At 40.2% G+C, this 24,404-nt stretch overlaps 1 protein-coding gene across 1 annotated transcript; it reads right to left on the reverse strand.

The window, feature by feature from the left end:
• Positions 1–887: 887 nt before the first annotated feature.
• On the reverse strand, positions 888–16,110 carry LOC115799886 (uncharacterized). Its single transcript, XM_030757184.1, has 10 exons — positions 15,936–16,110; positions 14,706–15,245; positions 12,655–12,837; positions 12,047–12,379; positions 11,523–11,608; positions 11,287–11,393; positions 11,009–11,152; positions 8,318–8,449; positions 4,492–4,761; positions 888–4,022 (listed from the first exon to the last, which is right to left on the reverse strand). Exons 1-10 carry the CDS (start codon positions 16,085–16,087, stop codon positions 3,813–3,815), a joined length of 2,157 nt encoding a protein of 718 aa, XP_030613044.1. The 5' UTR covers positions 16,088–16,110; the 3' UTR covers positions 888–3,812.
• Positions 16,111–24,404: the final 8,294 nt, after the last annotated feature.

Below are 24,404 nucleotides of genomic sequence, written 5' to 3' on the forward strand. Positions count from 1 at the left end.
GAGAAGGCAGGGGTGCTCACAAGCACCAGGTTCACATTTCAAAAGCCAGGCGAGGGGCAGCCAATCAGAAGAAAACTGGCTTTAAAGGAGGGGGAAACCTTAAAGAGACTGCTTGTTTCAGACGGGATCGGCTGCGTAAAAGGCCAGTATAAGATCTTCATCTCAAGCTCCATATATTTTTTAACTGTTTCCTTGAGTAGATCCACTGAGTGTTTCTTCTTCATTCACCTTTTTTCCCCCACACTCTGTGTTTATGCACCACTCTGCATTTAATCATTAGTTATTAATCTCTGGCTCTCTTCCACAGCATGTCTTTATCTGGTCTCCCTCCCCTCACCCCCAACTGGTCGCAGGCTGCCCCTCCCTGAGCCTGGTTCTGCCAGAGGTTTCTTCCTGTTAAAAGGGAGGGTTGTTTTTCCTTCCCACTGTCACCAAGTGATTGCTCATATAAATGTTGGGGTTTTCTCTATATTATTGTAAGGTCTTTACCTTACAATATAAAGCACCTTGAGGTGACTTGTTATAATTTGATGCTAAATCAGTAAAATTGAATTGAGTAGCTTTACATGACTCAGTGCAAAATAATACTTGTTATACACCAAGTACTGATGCAGACCCTGATCCAGTGTTTGACAACTTTATTCTGATTAGCCACCCCTTGCAAACAGGTGGGTGGGGCTTCTGAGATGACCATATTAGGGATAGCTACTCTCTCACTGACATAACAGAACCAAGACTAGGAAAAAAAAACTGCCTGAAATGGGATGAAATGTGATTACTTGCACATATGCTGAGCTCATTATTGGCCATATTTAATATGAGAATCCACTATGGTAACAGAAAATGAGGAAATTTTAAGAACATTTTAAGCTGTTTTGTCTACAAACAATCATTGAGACTTTCCCCCCCCAAAAAAAATCATTTTATTTAAATGCTATCCAAAACAGTGCAAGAACATTCCTGCAAATGGCATAAATTTTTTTTAATCACCTTCACCTGCTCTGGAAATAGGGCATATAAATGGCCTCTTATCACTAATATCCAACATTCATTCAAACTGTGCATTATTTCTAAGGCAACATGGAGGACCAAGCGAGCCTTTTCTACTGAGTCCAGTTGGGTGGTTGGGACTGTTGCCAGTGTTAGCAGCAACACTGGCATGTTCCTTCCCTTCAGAACAGCTTGGTTAAAGGCAGCATGTTACACATTGAGTTTAACACACACACACACACACACACACACACACACACACACGCAGTCAAACACACGCACAGACCGTAACAAATCACGCCTCTGACACGAAGACTGATTAATCTTCCAAGTCTTCCGATCGTCATCTGGTGTTAAACCCGATAAATCATCCAACCCTTCATTGACTAATTCAGCCGCTTCACTTAATGAATTCAGGATCATCGCACTTATTAAAAAAACAAAACAATAAATTAATATTCAAAGTGTCCAACTTCCAGTGTAAACACCATCCTTCTAAACTTTTTGGCACTGTTGGCACCTCCACTGTGTTTTTCATCTGAATTTTACATCAGAAAAAATCTGAGAAAATTTGGGCTTTTTTTTTTTTTTTGTCCTTTCAAAAATGACACCCTGCAAAGCAATCTGAGTCTATCTGAGATAATCACAGGATATCTGATATGTACACATACCCAAACAGAAAACTGCATACAGTACAGTGTGTACAAGAACGTGTAAACCAAATCTTGTACATGGTCACGAATCAGCATTTTTGTTGTTTTAAAGAAATAGGTCAACATTTTGGGATGTGTGCTTACATGTGCTCATTTGTTAAGTGTTCGATATCTGGCATTTCTCTGCCCAAAGCATAGATTGTATATAAAAGATGGATGCAGCTACTGTGACATCACCTTGAACTCCATGGTCTTCACCACTTTGATTTTTGGGGCCACAAGTGACCATAATTTGGAAGCCTATCAGCTAACGCTCGCAAGCTTATGTATAGATTGTATGGGTGCAATGCATAGGCAGAGATACTCTAATCAGTGCGACGCACAGACATTCACTCACTAAAACTGCAGCTAAAACTTATTAAATTACACAGCCGACCATAATATTTGTCAAATACCACTAAAATAGAACAAAAGGACTCCTTGGTAACCTGTGATCGCACAGGTTTTGATAAATGTACACATACACCTTCTCCCACGTACAGGAGAAGTTAGCTATAGAGCCTAAGGATGCACACAACTAGTCCACTAGATGTTTAAGTGTTGCTGTCCCTGCTAGTCGGCCTAAGAAATTCGGTTAAATGCATTATTTTTACTTTATTAACGCAACAGCTGGTGCTGCTTTAACCAGCCACTCTCCAGGGCTGCAGCTCAGACAGACTGCTGCGCCTCTCTATCTGTGTAGGCAAGTTAAGTAAACAAGCAAGGGGTTAAGTAAACAGATGACAGACAGGCTAATCAGTGCAGTTCTGCAGTATAACTGCAATACATCAAAAATGAGCAGCAGTATGTTGACTGTTGTAGAATAAACTAGAATAGAGCCAAGCATCTGAAACCAGGTGTAACCACATTCTGCACCGGGGTGTGGACGCTGGCATGGATGAAAGCAAGGCTGCTGCTGCTGCTGCTAGCACTGTTAACTCTTCAAACTAATCTGACACTGTGTGTGTTTGCAACGTTATACACGATGCAAAGGGCCATGTGTTCTCATTTAAATGACTAGACAGGAATATCTCTGATAGAGACCATAACCAAAAATCATAGGGGATCATTTCATGAAAGTTGATGTGAGTCACTTGTGGAGGTCTGCAGGTTTCAGGTTGCCCACTCATTCCAAAGGTAGCAAAATCCTCCTACCAGCACCTTAAAAAAAAACACAGCTGTTTATACCTGAAGTGTCTTAATTTATACCGAGTGACGCTAACAATAGAAGAATCTGTATCTGACAGTTTCTTTTCCCTGCTGATATTTAAATAGCCATTTTATTATGGAGATTAAAAAAAAAACTGAGATCAGGCTCTTAATGTGCATTTACTGCTATTTCTGGTGGAGTCTGTGCACAGTGATGAGATCACCGTGGGCGCATGTGGCTCCATAATTTAAAGCAACCTATCTGCGACCCCTTTTTCATCCGACAGTACAGACAAACGTGATCCATCACACCATATGTATGCTCAGCACAGCTGGACGAGCTGATTTGCTGCTATTCTAGCTGATATGTATGTTTTTGCACCCCCCCCCCATTTTGCTCTCCTCACACGCATGAGTGTTTTTGCTAGCTTAGTCTCTGCAATGTGGGATTTACATATAAACTTTAACAAAAGCCTAGCTTAAAATTTATAGTTACTCATTTAATGAGTTACTGTCTTGTCTTAAAACAAAAGGATAAAATCATTGATTACTACAAAAGATACAAAAGATAATAGATAGTGAAAAAATAGAGAAAAGTTAGAGATGCACCTCTCTCTAGACTACACCTTTCTTTAAAAGGAGTCCACAGAAGAAGAAAACCATAATATGTCACTGCTTTCTGTTTGGATTACAAAAACAAGTTAATCTGTGAGCTGCAGAGGTGCTGGTGGTTGGATTTTTCTACATAAGGACAAAACTAAGACAGCTGTTGCCTTTACCTCCACTCTTTGTGCCAATCCAAGCAAACTGACTGCTGGCTGTAATTTAATTTAAGCCCTAACTTAAAAAAACAAAAACAAACAAAAAACAAAAAAGCCAATAAGCACATTTCCCAAAACTATTCCTTTAATTTGTAAATCTATTCATATTGATCGACCTGAGGGGTGTTTGTATGGCAGGATGGTTTCACTGCAGCAGCAATCAGCTGGAGGGGAGCTCCTTTTCTGATTCTGCAGCTTCTACAACTGGCACATTGTAGTGGCGATCATCCTCTGTGACGAGGCACACAGACTGCCAGTCGTCCTTATGGTCGTCTGGGTAGTAGGTGACAAACTCCTCTGTGTCTGCCTTGTACAGTCTGTAAACTTGAATGGTGCACTGCAAGGCGTAGCCGAGCAGGAACATCTCCACCTGCCCCAAAAAAAAAAAAAAGCAGAGGGGGGAATAATTGTACGGTTACAGAGGAACTCCAGCAGGCTTCTCAAACAGCTTCGTGTTTGATCAGCTGCTCAAGCACGCAACATTTATGGGTGGAGTCTCTTTATAGATGCTGAGCCGGTAAAAGCTTTCATCAAAAGAATGAAAATAACAATCAAATCGTTTAGCAGCAGCTTGTTCCCTCTGAAAAACACCTCCGCCCCGGGGCTGACGATGCAGCGCCACCACCGCTCAAAAGAAAAGAAAAGAAAGAAAGAAAAAAAAAACAGAACAAGCTCCGTCATGTTCAGATCTCACATTATAAAAATGCTAACACACCCACTTCATGACATTTACCATTAACTGTTGTTTTTAATACTGAGCGCGACATAAGTTTATTAGCAGCAATTCCCAGCAACTTGTTTACGATAAAACTGTCAAAAAGAACAAAGGCATTTCTCACCTGCTCCAACCCTGCAGTGAGACCCACGTGGCTGAGGTGGTTGGAGAGGAAGGAGCGCGGACAGTCAGACGAGTCCCGCGCAAACAGCAGCCAGCAGAAGAGGGGGACGTCTCCACCGCCCTGCATGCAGCTGTGTAGCTCCACCGCTCTGCTCAGCATCAGCAGCTTGAGAGCCTCCAGCAACCCGAGCTCCTCTTCTCCACCCTGAAACACTCGCTCACAGAGCTGCTGACGCTCGACGTCAGAGGCACAGTCCACCGCTGCCTGCCACTGGAGACAAATGAAGTAAATCAGTCACTTAGGTGGTTTAAAAGGGCTGGTTATATATGAGAATATTCTGCTTTTTTCAGAGATAATTTCAGGTTATGCGAGTTAATTAAAAGCTCCAGTAATGAGGAGTGCTTGCTGGGAAGGGAGAGCTGTGGCTACGAAGATAAAGGGGGTTGCCTGCTAATTGGAAGGTTGGTGGTAACCGGGTCCTCCACTCAGTCAACGTGTCCTTGGGCAGGATACTGAAATTTGAGAGACTGAGATTCCCAAGGCCTCATCCACCTGGGGCTGTCTAAATAAGGTATAAATAAGGTACCCTATGACAGTTGGGTTGAGTTCAGAGATATATATACATATGCAACTGCACTAATGGTAATTTTGTTTGAAATCCAGCATTACAAATGTAATAAAATAAGTTCAAATAATGATGTCTATCTGCATTTAAAGGGGACATATCATGCTTTTAAATCTTTCCTTTTTATATGTAAATCATTCACTTGTGGTCTATATAAAGTAGAACTGCAATGCTTTGGTCTGAATTCCTCGTTATTGTAGCTCCACAGACCCTTCGTTTACACCTGCTCTGAGGCGCGTCTTAGAGCAGCTTGTTTTGGTGCGCTTTTTAAATGTGAATGAGACATGGTGTGGGTGAATACACCCAATAACTGAACATTTTGACTTGTCTACTTGCAACTTTGGCATAACTGAACTTGGACTACATAATTGCTGCGAGAAAATAATGGCAGATTCACGAAATTGCTTAGCCGGAAGTCCATGACCTTGTTTAGCAGTTCCACAGCAAATACTGTGACGTAATAGACAAGAAAATGTGATAGGGAATAGAGAAAACTGAACAGACTGAAAAATATGACCCAAAAAGAATATAAAGATATCTACGCAGCACCGGGAGAGAATAAATTTAAATTTTCTGCACTCCTACACATTCAAAGTACACAAAAAAAATGTATCTAAGGGCTAAAAAAGTGGATTTTGCATGATTTGTCCCCTTTAAAGTCTAAAATTGTGGAAAATCCATTCTTGAGTCTTTGTTTAGCAGTGAAGGTTAAAACTTGAGTCTGAGTATTACATCTTTTTTAATGGTTCTTAGAGGTTGTTCCAGCCCTTAAAAAGTAACAGATCCCTGGGACCCGTTCTTTTCCTGCCACTAAAGTAACAACCTAGCCAATTTACCAAGAGGAGCTATAAGGAGGGAGCTGCTGTTAATGGGTGTGGCTGTTGATTGCACTTAACTATTAGGGTTGCTATTTGGTTACATCATCAGGGGATAGCAGGGTTGCCATTCAGACACAGGCAGTTAGAGCTAGGCGAGTTAGTTTCTGCATTGCCTACTAGGGTAACACTAGGATCAGCAACTTGGACCCTTTAAACAGAGAACCGGTCCAGACTACACAATATCAACCTGATTATGGCTCAAGGGCATCATGCACGATAGTGAATCAGCAAAAAAAAAAAAAAAAGACACTGCTGCCTCGACAGAAATACTAGCATGTTTTCTTTTTTTAGTCTTCTACAATGGTTCTGCCACTTCCAGGAGTTTATTAAAGAAATAAATAAACATGACTCAGCAGCGTATAGCTGTAAACAAAACAAATGAGGATCGTGGTGCCGGTATAACTGGGTGAAACTGTGGAATGAGGGAACACAAAACAGACAGCATCATACAAATGTTTCAGTTGGAGTTGTCTCCTTACTTTTTATTGTCTTTTTTTTTTTTCTTCCTGAAAATTACTAGGGCCTTCTCAGTGATCACCTCAGGCATGCCGTGCAGCTTAGTTATGAAAAGGCAAGATTGTGTGACTCTATAATCTACACATCTGACTCAGTGACTGTAACAATAGAGGGTTTACTGCATGGGCAAAGTGGGAACATGCACAGGGCCCTGAAGCCATCGGGGAACAGCAGTTCGCATGTTTTGTTGAAAAGGAGATTAAATCACCTGCCAGTAGGCAGTAGATCAAATGTCAACAATCAATCTGATAACCAGCAAGGATAAAGCAGAGACAGTCAATGGAACAAAGGGGCACTTAGTCAGCAAAGTGTAAGCTGAATATAGATGCACCCTGTGGAGGACCTGGATGTTAAGGGTTAGGCAAGCTTGATTTCATTATACTCAACATTTTCTTACTATATATATAGTTAAGACTATTTGTCACTTCCTGTTGGCACCTGCCAGGGAGAACAATCCTTATTGTAAATGTTCAGGATGTTAGAAATGAACTCAGGATAACACAGACACACCTGATGAGCCTGTCACGGCTTTGTGGTGACTTAAATCTCGGAGCTGGACTTTATAAATGATTTGATCAAGATAACAGAAGAAGAAAGTCGACGCACAAGGTAAGACCGTTTCCCCGAAGTTTCGTACAGATTAAAATAAGAGTGAGTGTGTGTGTGTGTCCTTAACCCTATAAAGCTGAACGTTGCCAAGTTGCCCCCAATCCATCGGAGAGTGAACGTCAGGGTAAAAGTGCTTAGGCATAGAAAAAGCACTTGTATGAATAGTGTGTGTGAACGGGTAGTAAGAAAGTGCCATGAGTGCTCAAATTGAGTAGAAAAGTAGAAAAAGTGCCAGTCCAGTCCAGTTATTGGCTGGTATAGAACTTAACAGAATAGCAACAATTTAAGGTGTCAAAATAACAAATTCAAAGTACTGCTGTAAGCAGCCTTCTAAGCAAACTATGTGCTTAGAAAAGATGCATGCAAGGTGTAGCTACTCTTTGGAAGAGTAGGTAGGAGGAACTGTGGTCATGATAATCAGTGCATGATTGTTACATACAAATTGCGTGGTTTGAGCCCGGTGGTGGACATTAAGCTTTTAAGCCTCTTCTACTACTCTATTATATCATATCTGCTCATGCATAGATAACAAAAACGGCCATTAGTAAATTTCACTTGATTCTGCGAGCCAGACTGTGGCAAAGTTAGCTTACTGGGCGACTTGTCAGATTGATCACCTACAGCAACTTTAATGAAAATCTGGCAATTAGCTTTCATTTGAATATCTTGTTTTGTCATAGGCTTAAAATGTTGCAGAACTGAGACGAGACAAAAACTAAGCTCTGAATAACGCGCCACATGTCGCAGCAGTCAGACAAATATTTAACTGCTGTGTTGCATGGGGTCACAGCCACATGACATCATGGCTGAACACGTGTATTTATTTACACAGATACATTCATTTTACTGTTTCAGTTCTCTTGCAGAGATTTTTTATTTTTTTTTTTTTTAAATCCACCATGACTGTGTATTTGACTAATGTTTTAAATTTCCTGTGATGGAAATTCTCCTGCTAGCCCCCTAAATTTTTGAGCATTACCAGGCTGCTTTAATGATGAACAGGAAAAAAGAAGCAACGCATCCTTTAGAAAACTACCTCCCCTTAACATATGGTAGCAATCAGCCAACCCTCCACGGGTGAATACCAATACCCTCAAGTGTCCACAGATGGCATAAAAATAGCGCTGCGGTTTACTCTTACAGTATTGTGTTTTTGAAATTCTCACTGTATGTTTCTGAGAAGGTCTGCAGCCAGTACCGTGTTACGGAGAAGCTCCATGTAGCCTTTAAGCTGCTGGATGGCATCTCCTGTCCTGTCTCCATGCAGGCACTCTCCAGGAAACATCCACTGATTTATCAGCCCTTCCTGAGCCTCCAGTTGCTTCGGCAGCTGTAAACACAAATATTTAAATGATGTACCATCAACAGTGTTTAACCAAACTACTGAGGGGCTGCAATCACTTCTAGAGTAAAGTTTTGGTTCTTTTCTCTACCAACAGCTGTATATAAATAATCATTCGTCATTAGCAACATCACTTCTCAGCCCAAGGAGTTTGTAACTTTTCTGTCAAGGTTTGTTCTGCTCTCCTTTCAAAGAAGGGATTTCATTTACTCAAACATAAAATCCATTTTTTTGCTTGTAAAATGGACAAAAAAAAAAAATCATAGGAAAATGTAAAATTGTCTGTTAACTAAGATAAGACACACTCTTTGTTTTAACCACACTGCTCAAAAAAAAAAAAAATTAAAGGAACACTTTGCACCTCAGACTGTCAGGAGCTCAGTGATGCCCTGGACCAGATCTGGGAGGAGATCCTCCAGGACACCATCCGTTAAACTCGTCTGCTGCATCATTTTTCACTTTGATTTTTGGGGTGTCTTTGAATTCAACCCTCTGTAAGCTGATCGTTTTTATTTCCATCAAACGATGTGGCATCTCTTCATTCCTAACACATTCCCCAGTCCATATCAGTATAGATATCCAGCATGATTTTCCCCATTGAGATCTGATGTGTTTTCCAAGTGTTCCTTTTTTTTTTTTTCTTTGAGCAGTATATATGTGTACCAATCATGCTTGCATTTGCAGTCACACCCCAAAAACCCATTTTGAGTCAGGAAAAAAAAAAACGTGCTGTTGTGTAGTATTTTGCAAAGGAGATCCTGGATGGTTAACCTAGAGAAATGTATAACCTTCCACCTATGGGGCAAATTCTGAGGCTGATAAAACAGACGCACTACTTCATATAAACAGCTAAGCTTTAGAGGCTCTTATATCTATAGGTGGATTTTATTATCTTTGGAAAGAGTGTCAATCCCCTGAGGCTGCTTCAGCCATGAAGCTAATTTAAAAAAAAAAAAGTTTTTTTTTACAATTTTAGCTTCCAGCATTTATTAAAACAACATAATCCAGATTAAGTTATTATGCTGGATTCTGTTTTGCAATAATTCCTTCATTACGCATTTCAACACATCCCTTTTATTCACTTTCACCCTTTGATTAAAGTTCAGTCGCCAGACTGTTGCAGGTTTATTTTTAGCTGAATTTGAGTTTGTTTATTCAGCTTGTCAGTTACATTATAACCAAAGTTCAAGGAAATCCATTTAAGTTTAAAAGTATAATGAAACCACAATTTTTCCAAAGTCTCCGAGAAATCATTTCAAATAATTGTGATCTCAATATTGAGCATAAGGAGACCTAGTTTTAGTCTATACCTGATTTCCCCTTTACTTTTATGGAGGGGCAAATATTATATATTATAAATAAGTAATCTAAATTTCATTAACACTTAACAGTTATGCATTATTAGAGAAGTGGCTGCTTTGAGGTTAAAAACATGCAATCAAGCAGTAGCATTTCATTCACCAAGAACTGGAACACGAAATGCTACTGCTTGATTGCATGTTTTTAGCATCTCTGAATGCACAACTCATCAAAACCTTGAAGCAGATATCTACAGCAGCAGCAGACCACACCGGGTGCCACTCCTGAGAAAAGCAGGAAACTGGGGCTCCAGTAGATCTAAAAAAAACGGCAACACAGGAGCAGAAAAACCTTTCCTGGTCTGATCAGTCTCGATTTTTTTGCTATATTAATCAGATGATAGGGACAGAATTTGGCATAAACAAATGAAAGCACGGATTCATGCTGCCTTGTACCAACAGTTCAGGTTATTGGTTGTGTAATGATGTCGGGGATATTTTCCTGGCACACTTTGGGCCCCTAAATGTCACAGCAGGACAGGACTGTTTCCAGCAGGATAATGAACCATGTCACAAAGCTCATGAATGATTGATGTACAGCCAACTGGTGCTTAATTAGGACGTCTTCTACATGGATCTTAAATTAAAACAAATGGCCTCTTAACTTATTTCAGCCGGAGTCAACTCATACTGCCAAACAGTTAATATTTGCTTGATTAGTTGGAAAAGAACTGCTAACTTAAAGCTTCTGAAGGCAGCAAAATGGATCATTTTCAGGTAGAATTGAGAACCCTGCTGTTGCCCACCTCTTCCTGATATTAAGGAACAAATGTTTTGTTTTTTTAAACATTGTAATTTCATGGGAAATATGTGCATCAAATATCACTGTAATTAGCACTAACATAGTACCTAAAGCCCCCAGGCACACGGGATCCCCTGGTAATCTAAAAATCCTTGTGACTTCATGGGGCAGCCGACCAGTCAGTGTGTGTGTGTGTGACTAAGGCTTAACGTACTACTACTCTCTACTACCTCTTTTACATAGATGCTGTGCCAGTGTAGAGTTCTGCCTTGTTTCCTTTGGAGAACCAGCTCACATGTAAACAGGTTTGAACTGCTGCACAGAGGATGCATGCTGGAGAAAATGTGCAGTAGCCACTGACAACAGTGGTTTAAACTCTTGGCCCTGCTGGAGCTGGTTCTAGCATGGGCTCTGCAGCAATGAGAAGAGGAAGAAGTGAAAATTTACCAGAACAACATTCTCATCATGCAGCCATGCAGGCAGCTGGGTGCTGTGGCTCAACACCTGGAACAGCGTGGCTCTGAGGGCACAGTAATTGTCCCCCCTCACTCTTCTCACACTGCCAAACTTCAGGGACATCTCCTTATAACCCTGCAGCAGCACACGGGTACATCAGAGGAAACATCTTTAGCCATTAATGTAAAACAAAAAAACAAACAAAAAAAAACCCCACAACAACTCACTTTAACCTGAAAAGATTCTTCTCAGAAACTTCAGGCACCAACCTTTTTAATGAGAGCACTTTTAGGAGTATTTCCTTTCCACTCCCTCTCACTGTACGACAGAATATTCACCGCCGGGGACAAACTGCATCTGTCCTCCACCTTTAAAACTGAGTGGGAGACAGAGAAAGGTGAGATGATGGGCAGAACAAAAAGACTACTGTCCAGATTTCACATGACGGACAAAAGCTGCACTTGTTTAAAATCACTGATGCAGAAGAAGTAGAGGATGCACTGACATTTAGTCTCCAACTCAGGCGGTGGTCCAGGTTTATCATTTTGTGAGGCAGAGAGCTCCTCTTCGCCTCTGTACAGGTCTTCTTCACTAAGATGAAACAGAAACACTTATTTTAATCATAATATACAACAATGAAGTTTTTTGTGTGTATCCAAAGCCTATTCTTAGTCCTTCATTTTGTGCAATTTTAGCCTACTCCAAACTATGACTAGGCTGGCGTAATACTTGCACTCCAAATATATTAATCTGGATCTCTTTCAGTGGTATTTGCAAAAGAAAATATATATAAATAAAAGAAAATAACAACAACTCACAATATATTAGCAAAAAAAAAAAAAAAAAAATTCTCAGTTTGTTGGTTTGTGTTCTAAACTATGACAAATGACAAACACACATAATTTGCGTGTATTTTGGCACATTTATGTCCCATAATCCCGTGCCAACAGATAACTTAACCAACACATGGCAGATGATGCTCTAATTCAATTCAGGACAATGAAGTGGCCAAAAGTGATCTTTACAGACCTGTTCCCCAGGCTGTCTTCCTTCTCCGTGGTCTCAAGCTTAACATTCTTCACTTTGCTCTCTGCCGGCAGCTCCTTATTTCCCGTCACCTCCTCTGCTTCAGCATTTTTCCTCGCCTGAGTCTCGCCCTCGGTGGGTGCGCTCTCTGCCTCCACTTTCTCCTCCTTCATCCCTCCATTGTCCCCATTCGCCTTGGGGACATCTTCATCTTTACCCTGCATTGGCAGCATCATTTCCCCAGCATCCTGTTTGGTTTTCTCCAAGGAAGTGACTATCTCTGAGCTTGTAGCAGCACTCTCGGGATCTGGCTTTTTATCCTGATCTGGCCCCAAGCTGGATAAAAAAACAAAAATGCATCTTTTGGGTATTAATCCAAGTTTACTATACATGCCTTGAACTCAAATTTGCAAAAGTTTAACTCAAGTTGCATTTTGAAATGTAAAACACACATTTAACTGTAGAAACACTGCAGGTATGAAAAGGTCTGCAGTGAAGAAACAATGGTACGAGTTTGCCTCCTAGTGGCCACAGTGCCACTATCCAACACAAGTCCAGAGTTCAAGTAAACAAAAGCCTTGCTTTATATCTCAAACTGTGAACCAACTGACCTCTCACTGGCGTCTGCTGGAGTTGTGGTTTTTGGCTCCCTCACTGAGCTGGCGGAGTCCCGTTCCTCACCGCTGTGGTTGAGACCTGAGGGCTCCAATCCAGAAGACAACTGGGAGATATCATGGCTTTGTGAGTCTTCAGGACCGGCCTCCCCGCTATTGTCTGGATGCTCTGTCGCGTCACTGGACAGAGAGGAATAAGGTAAAAATGTACTATTGCTTTCACAAATGCAGGACTGGGTAATTACACAACACTGATATATGTCTGAAAACGTTCAGCAGATAAACTGTAGTCGCTATCATCCTACGACCTTCTTGACAAACTGAAAGTAGCCTATCAAGCCCTATATATCCATAACAGAATAGTCAAACAACCCTGATCACTTTATTCTGAAGCAGTTTTATGGTGTAATACAACCACATATGTTAAAAAATAATAATAATAAAAAAAAAAAAGGAGAGTGTGTGTGTGTGTGTGTGTGTGGGGGGGGGGTGGGGGGGGGGGTTAATGATTAAAAGGAACCGTGAACTTAGGACAAAAAAAAAAAAAAAAAAAAAAACAAACAGAAAGGTAAGAGTACCAGCAAAAGCAAAAGCAAACCCGATGCATCCTGTGATCCTGTAGAAACAATCAGTCTTCCAGTGTGTATATTTCATGACTTCTTTTAAAAGGTGTAAAAACAGTTTTTAATATTATTTTTATTTTAAATATTTTTGACCCTTTAAAAAGAACAAAAACAAAAAAACAAAAGCAAGTCACTGTACTAGCTGTCAACTGGCTGTGAAACCAGCTAAAGCTTTCTGTCTGTTCCTTCACTGACGGTTTCATCTGGATTCTTTTAATTGATTAAACCACCAAAAAATAAAGAAAAACTGCAGCAAGTAGGGGTGGGAATCACAGAGTAACTCACAATACCACCACAGTATGTTGGCCCCATGACTCGGCAATACTGTAACCAAAGAACATTGCAATGTGATGTAACATTGACTCCAATGTGTCACTTAAGTTAAACATTTGTTTGTTCGTCATCGCTGCAACTTCTAATAACTTTTCCCTCATTCATAACCTCCAACAGGGATGTTTGGTTTGTTTCTTGCAGGATTACTCAAAAGGTTTTGGGCAGATTTTGAAGAAAATTTGAAACTGAGGTCTTTCTTGCTCCCAAGTTAGAAGTGATTAACTATTGAAACGGATCAGAGGAATTTTAGAAGGATTCTTCACCACTGCAAGGTGGGACAAAACTGGACAGCTGGGATCACATCTTAACAAATTTATATCAAACTGAAATAAGAAATAGAAGACATTACAAACTAATCTGGATCCAAGAACTCAAATCATACATGATATGGGGAGACTTTTCAACCTTGTTGGAGGTATGAAGTCTTGGACCCAGAGTCATAAAGTAGAGGCTCCAGTAAGTCAAGCTGTTGGAGGAATCAATTTAGAACAGCTTCCTGTTTTAACAAAACTATCCATATTTGCAATGTATCATTAACTGTATGGCAAGATGAAGTGATACACTATATTGCTGCATCAATGTTTTGTCCAACCACTAAAAGCAAAATAAATGTTGTTTTAGTCTCATTTTTGCTGCAGAAACTTGATTAAACAGCCACCATGTGTAGAACAGGTTATCACGTCATTTGCGTCACATTATTTTTAATTTAGTCATTTGACATAATACATGTTAAGATATTGTGATACTTTAAGTAAGGGGATACATTTTTTTTTTAACTAAAATGCAGCAAACCTGTCATTGTATAAAGAGCACACCACCATATGCATGCAATCAGCAAAAAGTGCTTTGAAGGGTCTAAAATAATTAAAGACAATTCATAGCCCTATTTTGCCATCATTTTACTTCTTTTAATTGATTTAAAACCAATGTCACATCACAAACCATAATATGATACTCAAGTGCACTGGAACTTTCTTAAAGCCCTCCAGACTAGATATTAAAATCATTTTTTAAAAGGGGAACTGAATGACAAACTTCAAATGGCATATTTCATTTTAACCTGATGATATGTGTAGATTTCATGTAACTTACCATGTCAGAGGCTCAGGTTCAGGCTCCTGATTGACCACAGATGTAGACGACACCTGAGCTGCTGGGGCTGCTGCATCGAGCTGCGTGTTTGGCACAGATAACACTTGTTGATTATTATTATTAGCCACAGCTTCAACAGTCACTTTCTCTTCTTCGTCATGATGAGTAGTGCTCTCTGCAATTTGCTCAGATGTTTTGTTTGTCTCAGTGTGCGGAGGGTTATCAGGGCAGACCGCCTCATGTGTCAGAGAGGTGCCCTCTGGGATTCTGTCCTGCGTTGAGGCTGGGTTTTCTTCTTTTGCCTCCCAATCCACATTGGTGCGCTCTTCCTGCAGAAAGCCTGAAGCGCACTGCATTGCAAGCTGTCCACTGTGAGCAGGAGTTTCCTTTTTATCTTGTACTCTAGTGGTGTTTTCTTCAGAAATTTTGAAGGGAGGAGGCATCTCTGTTTGACTGACTTCCTTTTTCAAGGGTCCATTTTCCTGAGTGTTATTGGGCTCCTGCTCTCCAGTCTCAGGACTCAGCTTCCCCTCTTCATTCCTAAGTAACATAACACAGTGTTCATTAGCAATGCCACAGAGCCTCGGTTACACCCTTTTTCATGACCAGAAAAAACAATGTTTTGTGACCAAAGATAAGATGCTGCAGAAAGGTTTCTGGATTCTTTGAATACTGTAGGTGGAGAGGAAGTCAATAACCTTTGTTCAAAACATTATCTCTGATTACCCATTATTTCATGAAATGACAAATGTTTTGACTTCCACAAACATTTTAAGGCCTCTGGAAGTCCCCCCACCCCGTTTCTGATCTCGGTTCTCTGTGTTTTACTCTGTCATTTGGTCACATGGTGCATCCTACACAACCCACAGGGGAAAATCTAATTGTCATTTTTTTTTTTTCTTCACCCATTTTCCAGCAGCTAATTGTGCTTTTGTGGTTGCACATTCATGTACTGTCTCCGTATTTGAGATGCTTAAATCCAAGATTACCACAAACTTCAAAGCTTTCTTCATACGTTTAAAAGTGTCAGCTAAAAGTATCTGGAGTCAGCTCTAAGATTTGTTGTGGTCTGCTGCTTAAGGAGGAACCTGAGAAATGAAACACTGCTGGGAAATCCTATGAAAGTGCGTCTGTTGTACAAATTTAGGTCAACACATCTTATTAACACCCAACACCCTTCACACACTCAGAGTTTGAGTTTTCTTGTCTGTATTTTCCCCGTCATCTCACCTCATGCAATCATCTCCTTCAGGACCGCAACTGCCAACCACAGCTTTACTGCCTGTGCACTCAGTGGCCTTCATATCATCGGTCAGCAAACCACTTCTTTCCTCCAAACTGCTGCAGGGACTTTCATGACGACAACAGCACCAGTTCCCCATCTGCTTGCTCCCTGAGTCTGGGAGGTCGGACAGGCTGCGGGCTGAATGAGGCCTCTGGTCCACAGCAACCACGAGCGACCTGACAGTCGCCGAAGCCTGAAGATTTCAGGAGTCCATGACGACGACGCGGGGATGAGCTGCTGTTAAACAAGGAAGAAACCATGTTTATGTTTCATAAAAAGTTTGTTGACATGTAAAAGCACAGAATGAGCGATCAGCACACTGACTGGGATGTAAAATGGCTGGAAATTTCTGCTACTGCCAATGCACACTTTTGTCATATTTAATTAAATATTTTGGCAGATGCAGGTTTTATCCTTTATAGAGGATTTAGGTGTTTTCGAAGAGCCTGTAATAATTTTTAAAGGTTTTTTTGTTCACTGGGGTTTCACCTACTCAAGCAGAATAGATATTGTGTTTGCCAAATTTCCAGAAAACATGGCACCACAGAGATTTCTGTTAAAAAAAAAGGTAACAAAGATTTGTTGTCTTTACCGTAGGTGGACCCAAAACATCACATCCAAGCATGGAAAAACCCTGAGATATTACCAAACATGATCACCCCACGGTATAAACTCTATGGAAAAGCCCAAGACTCACTAAATATTGTCCAGTGAGGATATTTGGACCAGTGTGCTCAGTGAGCTCTTTAAGGCCCTGAAATAAATTCCTGATTGATATATTTGTTTCCTGATATTTTCATCCAATTTGATGATACTTTATTGATCCCACAATGGGGAAATTACAGTTAACAGAACACCCATCCAAGAAGACAAACAGAACAAACATGGGGAGATAGGTGAACTGTGGCCATGTTGCCCCCCTTCTGGAGGCGCTGCCATTAAAAAGACAGAAACAATAGTGAAAACATATTTAAGCCAATCACAACTATATTGGTATTTCATTTTTCTCAATCACGAACAAAATTGTTTGGGCACGTGTTTGCACATGCTTTGTCTGATCAGCCTAAAAAATTTAATCACTCGTGTACACACCCAGGCTGAATCCATAACTACAGATTCAAGACTGTAGGCGCAATAGCGCCCCCTACAGAAGCAAATGAAAATTTGTATGACGTCCACAGAATTAGTTTTGCTCTGAAATGCATGAAAATATCTTTCATCATTCCTTACGAAATCCTCATCAATTTGATAAGCCTCCTGCCCTGAACACATTGATATGCATAAAGTCCATAAATGTTAGAGCGCCACCTAGTGGCAGCTTGAAATATCATAAAATAGCAGGTTTTTTAGCTAGCCCCAGAGCTACATTTTATCTACAGCTCTGAAATTTTGCAGACTTATGTAACATCCTAAGACGTACAAAAAAGTCTCTTGGACCCATACTCCAAACCCTACAGGAAGTCCAGCATCTTCAATTGAAAGTGTCAATTTTTGCCATTTCCACGCCTGCTATTTGAATGAACTCCTCCTAGGACATTTAACCCAGTGAGACCAAATTGGCTCCAGATCATCTAGACAAACAGCCCATCAAATATTGTGGAAAGTTTTACAAAATATTAAACGGTGTTGTCACACCAGCCCATTGAATTTGGCTTTCATTTTTCTCAATCACGACCAAAATTGTTTGGGCACGTGTTCGTACATGCTTTGCCCAATCTGCCTGAAAATGTAATCACTCATGTACACAGCCACTCTGAACCGATAACTATTGATTCAAGGCTATAGTTGCAAGAGCGCCCCCTACAGAAGCAAATTAATATTTGTATGGCGTCCACAAAATTAGTTTCTCTAAAATGCATAAAAATTTGTATCAACACTCTTGACATCATCCTGATCAAAAAAGTCAATCAGACCCATGCCCCATTTTGCATGCTGGAGCCGTGACCACACCCCCACATATTCCATTGTGTCTATGCCGAGAGCAAAATGTATCTTTTCTTATAAAAGAATTCAACTTTCTAGAGATCTTCTGTACACCATCACGATCACAAGACCTCCGAGTGCGGCACGGGTCGACGAGCGCCACGGGTCGACACGCGGGAAATGCGAGGGCCCGATATCACCGCTTGCGGTTTTAATGTTTAAATTATTTTCTGTAATCCACACAGGGTCAAAAGTATACGCACAGGCTGAAGGTTCTACAATGTCTTCTTTAAGCCTGACAAGACCAAGGCCTATTTACTTGTCGTTAGAGATCATGACTGACTAGAACTGGTAGTTTTCTTTGCCAGCATAAAAATGATTTATTTGGCAGCACTCATTGGATTGATCAATACTCAGAAGAACGGGAAAGTCCAAGGAACTTAGTAAAGATCTAAGAAGGAGAATTGTAGATTTACACAAATTGGGAAGGTCTCTTGGAGTCATTTCTAAACAACTGCAGATTCCAAAATTATCAGTTCAAACAACTGTATGCAAGTAAAAGCTATTCAGATGTGTCACCACCTTGCCAGGGTCGGTCACCGTCCGATGAGAGGAAACTGGTTAGAATGTCCACGAACAATCCAGGAACCACCAAGGTTCAAGCCTGCCATGAACTGGAAACTGCTGGCCACGTCACTGTTTACAGTGAAGCCAGTTTAGGGAGAAGCCCCTGGTCCAAAATCGACACCTTCAAGCTTGACTGAAATTTGCAGCTGTCCATTTGGACACGCCAAATGCCTTCTGAAGAAAAGTTTTATGGTCAGATGAGACAAAGATTGAGCTATATGGCCACAATAAAAAGGAGAGAAGGTGTAAAGGCGAGGCTTTCAAACCTAAGAACACTGTACCAGCTGTCAAGCATGGTGATGGTAGCATCAAGCTCTGGGGCTGTTTTGCTGCCAGTGGTCTTGGTATATTGCACCAAGTGGATAGAATAATGAATAAGGACGTCTCCAAATTCTTCAACTTCACCTCAAATTAACAGCTAGATGTTTAAAACTTGAACACAATTGGGTGTTCCAACAGGTCAATGATCTCAAGCACACATCAAAACTAGTTTTGGAATAGATAACGCAGGTTAATATTAAGCTTCTGGAATGGCCTTCCCAAAGGCTCGACCTCAACTCTACTGAAAACTTGTGGCTTATGTTTAAAAGCAGAGTCTGTGCCAGGATACCAACCAATTTAAATGAGTTCTCCCAATCCCCCAAGAAAAGTGATCAAATATCCAGCTAGAATTATTCCAGAAACTTGTTGATGGCTGCCAAAATGTCTCATCCAGGTGCAACTTTCTAAGGGACATTTAACCAAATATTAGTGGGGTGTAAGTACATATTTGAATCTGTATGTCTAATTCTGACCCTGTGTGGATTAGAGAAAATCCAAAATAAATTCAAACTCGGGCACCCAATTCTTGTTTTTTTTTTAATTCATTGTCTGACGGATGCTGCATACTCATTCCACCCTGGAAAAAAACATTTCAAGGAAATCTTTAAAAAAGCCCAAAATTACAATGACATTCATGCCCACGATGAGTGCATGTAAGCTTCTGACCACAACTGTATGCTGTCCAGTATATATCAACACTTTTTTTCTTGTAGAAATAGATGCCTGGGGTCATTACATACAACTCTGGATACTGTGGCTCCTCTGAGAAGAAAAAGGAAAAAAATAAATGAATAAAAATCAGGAGTGCCTGACTCCCTGGTCTAACTCACAAACATGCAGCTTAAAGCAGATAAAGCAAGCCAGAGAAGAAATTGCACCTCTCCAATTTAAAATATCTTCATTTAGAGTGGAAAGAGAGTTTGTTGCTCTATAAAAAAAGCCCTCCGTAAATCTAGGACATCTTACTATTCATCACTGATTGAAGAAAATAAGAGTAACCCCAGGTTTCTTTTCAGCACTGTAGCCAGGCTGACAAAGAGTCAGAGCTCTGTAGAGCCAAGTATTCCTTTAACCTTAACTAGCAATGATTTCATGAATTTCTTCACAAATAAAATTTTAAGCATTAGAGAAAAAAAATATTCAAAGACATATCTTCATGTTCAGCTATGTTCAATACTAATATTTATCCTGATTGATCTGAGTTAACTTCAATAGTTACTTCCTCCAAGCCATCAACGTACCTATTAGACCCCATTCCTAGAAGACTGCTCAAAGAAGACCTGCCATTAATTAATGCTTCAATCTTAAATATGATCAATCTATCTTTATTAATGGGCTCCATGCCACAGGCCTTTAAAGTGGCTGTAGTTAAACCATTACTTAAAAAGCCATCACTTGACCCAGCTACCCAACCTTCCTTTTCTCTCAAAGATTCTTGAAAGAGTAGTTGTAAAACAGCTAACTGATCATCTGCAGAGGAGCGGTTTATTTGAAGAGTTTCAGTCAGGTTTCAGAATTCATCACAGTACAGAAACAGCATTAGTGAAGGTTACAAATGATCTTCTTATGGCCTCTGACAGTGGACTCATGTCTGTTCTTGTCCTGCTAGACCTCAGTGCAGCGTTCAATACTGTTGACCATAACATTTTATTACAGAAATAAGAGCATGCCATAGGTATTAAAGGTACTGCTCTGCAGTGGTCTGACTCATATTTAGCTAATAGACTCCAGTTTCTTCATGTAAATGGGAAGTCTTCTTCACACACACTAAGGTTAATTATGGAGTTCCACAGGGTTCTGTGCTAGGACCAATTCTATTTACATTACATATGCTTCAATTAGGCAGTATTATTAGAAACCACAGTATACATTTTCATTCCTATGCAGATGATACTCAGCTTTATCTATTCATGAAGCCAGATGACACACCAATTAGTTAAACTGCAACTGAACTTACAAACTGAAGTTATTGTACTCAGCCCTACAAACCTTACAAATACAGTGTCTAACCACTCTAGATGGCATTACCCTGGCATCCAGTAACATTGTGAGGAATCTTAGAGTCATTTTTGACCAGGATGTCCTTCAATGCACATATTAAACAAATATGTAGGATTGCTTTCTTGCATTTGCTCAATCTCTCTAAAATTAGAAAGATCCTGCCTCGGAGTGACGCGGAAAAACTAATTCATGTATTTATTACTTCTAGGTTGGACTCTTGTAATTCATTATCATCAGGCTGTCCAAAATGCTGCAGCTAGAGTACTGACAGGGACTAGAAAGAGAGAGCATATTTCTCCCATATTGGCTTCTTTTCATTGGTTCCTTGTTAAATCCAAAATTGAATTTAAAATCTCTCTCCTGACATGCAAGGTCTTGAATAACCAGGCCCCATCTTATCTTTAATACCTCATAGTACCATATTAACACAACAGAGCACTTCACTCTCAGGCTGCTGGCTTACTTGTAGTTCCTAGGATACTTAAAAGTAGAATGGGAGGCAGGGCCTTCAGCTTTCAGGCCCTTCTTCTGTGGAACCAGCTCCCAGTTTGGATTCAGGAGACAGACACCCTCTCTATTTTTAAGATTAAGCTTAAAACTTTCCTTTTTGATAAAGCTTATACTTAGAGCTGGATCAGGTGATCCTGAACCCTCCCTTAGTTATGCTCCACTCTCTGTGTTTATACACCACTCTACATTTAATCATTAGCTTTTATTAATCTCTGGCTCTCTTCCACAGCACGTCTTTTGTCTTGTCTCCTTCCCCTCACACACAACAGGTTGTGGCAGATGCCTCCCCGAGCCTGGTTCTGGGAGGTTTCTTCCTGTTAAAAGGGAATTTTTCCTTCCCACTGTCGTTACGTGCTTGCTCATACCGGTCTGATTGTTGGGTTTTCTCTGTAATTATTGTATGGTCCTTTTCTGACAATATAAAGCGTTTTGAGGTGACCGTTTGTTGTTATCACTATATAAATAAAACTGAGTTGAATGGAATTGAGAAGTAACGCCATCAAACATTTTGTCCATAAGAGTCGATTAAACGCCAGTGTCCACAGTCCTGTCTGCAGCACCTGTAGCAGGGCAGCATAACAGCTGAGCAAATGTGGTCAAGCTAATGACAATGACTTTCCTAATCAGCAACATAAAATATGAAAGGATAAACACACAAATACTGATATGGGATTCTCGATACTCACTAGAAATTAATATAAATCGGACCCCAGACTGAATTTATTACAGCCACCATGGAAATTTATGACCCTAATATAAAACTGCAGTGTTTGATGGGGTATATTAAAATAGCCCAGCGACAGTATGGCTAAAACTCATGTTTGGGTATAGACCCAGTTCTCTCTTTTCAGTTTTTTTTTTTAGACCACACGACTTTATTGTAAAAAAAAAAAAACAAAACAAACAAAGCTACATCTGTCAATGCAGCAAAGTAACGTTAACAATGACAGCTGTACACTTATTTGCTGGTACAGTTTAAAGACGCAGTCAGGAAGCGCAAACACACCTTGTTTTGGTTTTGTTGAAGTTAAACTCCTGGGGCTTTCATTCGTGTTCCTGTTTCACTTTTGGTGAGCCGATGAGCTAGCCAGCTAGCTGCGGTAAACTTAAAATACAAGCATGCGGTCCCGTAGAGTGACTGCCGCTCACTGAAAACGCTGCCGCCGTGGTCAGCACCTCTTCTTATGACTGCGCCGTTATCGCTTAATGCGGCACATTTCATAAAAACCGGGCGTTTGCTGTGTTTGACGCGGACCATCTGTTGGTACGAACCCCCTTAGCTTAGCAGGAGCAGCAGGTCACGGCTCGGTCCGAGCGCATGACGTCATGCTCGTGTGCGCCGAGAGTTTTTGATGCATTCAGGTGAAAATCGGAATTTCACAACTTCGCATGCGCAATTTGTTGTGTAGCCTTAAATTAGTAAAAAAAAAAACTTAGCAGAAAATTAATACTTTGTCATTCAGTACATTCATCAAGCAGAAAGGCCAAACATTTACCATTCACAGAGCTGAAAGGTGAATATTTGCCGCTTTTATTTGTTTTATATGCTATCACAGCAGATTTGAAATGTGAAAGCTTTCAAACTAGAGGCAATATGCAATTAAAGGCATCACCACCAAAGATTTGTGGAAATTTTACATTTAAAAAATTATTCAGTACACAGTTAAATGAAAATAACACATAAATTAAAGGAAAATGTACATTATTGGCTAGAAAAACGGAGTGTTTTGTTTTAATTTATTGTACATTTTCTATTCATATTAGAGATGCATTCTAGAAAATACTAGAGGACCTCAAGGAAACGAGCCACTGACACCCACTAATTAATACCACTTTCATGCTACCCACCTGATTTAATCTCAAAAGACCTGCGATCTTCTAAATTCTTTAGTCAGAATCCAGATTTTCAACACCTGAAAACAGCCCAGAGCAGGTGAATAAGTCTAACCCCCTCTCAGACCACAGTGCAACAACGTGCAGAAAAGATTGTCCAGGATCAACAACAGCATGCTGCTCATCTCATCTTTAAAATTATCACAGCTTTTTTTTAATATTATACTTAAATATCAAATATGAGCGTGATTTAGATAAGAAGGAAGTTCTTCTTCCTCAAAATAGTGCAAAAAGACCTGTGCCATGTAGAATAACAAAAATAAGGTAAATTTAGGGACTTGAGATGGAAAACTGGAAGTTCATTTGCACTCAATGTGAATATTTCTTTCTTTATGTGAAGTCCAAGTCCATGTTTAGGTGTATGTTTGTTTATATTTATTCCAAAATTAGGCATGTCATTTTGTCAGCACTCTTAAATTAATGGCAACTGTACTTCTTTAAGTTCCCCAAGATGCTTCAGATCTCATCTGAAAGGCTTTTTCCAGTCTTGAAGCTGATTTGGCATCCCAGCTATTTAGCCCCTTGTGAAGTTGTCACCTTGGAGAGTTGTTGCCCCACCCTGCCATCCTATGAGTCATTAAGGTCACGTGGGTCAAGAGGAATGGGTTACAGCTAGCCTTAATCCCTTCCTAAATACTGACCCATGTAATCATAACTGTAACTGACACCTTGGCTCCTGTGACCTGAGCCACTCTAAGGGCCCCAACAGGGGTGAAATATCTCCCCATAAGCTTTTAGAACTGAAGAGGCCTCTTGGGTGTATGGAAGCCTGTTTTCACCGCTGAATTAAAAAAAAAAAAAAGGAAAATTTTGACTTACTAACTGGACTGGACCCTTTGGTGGGCCAGTTCTGGCCCCTGGGCTGCATATTTGACACCCCTGCTTTATGACACACAGGTATGATAAACATCATTGTATAAAATATAATGATCCCACCTCTATCATTTAAGTTGCTAAAATATTTTGAGATATTAAACTAAAACATTTTCCCCTCATTTTTAAATTACACAAAGGGCCTACAAAGAGATTTTTTTAGACTGTGCTTTAATTTGGTAGGCAACAATCTAAACAAGCAGCAGGAAATTTCACTTTATTTCCAAACATTTTTTAAAAAAATTCTTAAATATAAAAATCCATAA

The sequence above is a fragment of the Archocentrus centrarchus genome, chromosome 20, assembly GCF_007364275.1.
Source record: "Archocentrus centrarchus isolate MPI-CPG fArcCen1 chromosome 20, fArcCen1, whole genome shotgun sequence".
NCBI lineage: Eukaryota > Metazoa > Chordata > Actinopteri > Cichliformes > Cichlidae > Archocentrus > Archocentrus centrarchus.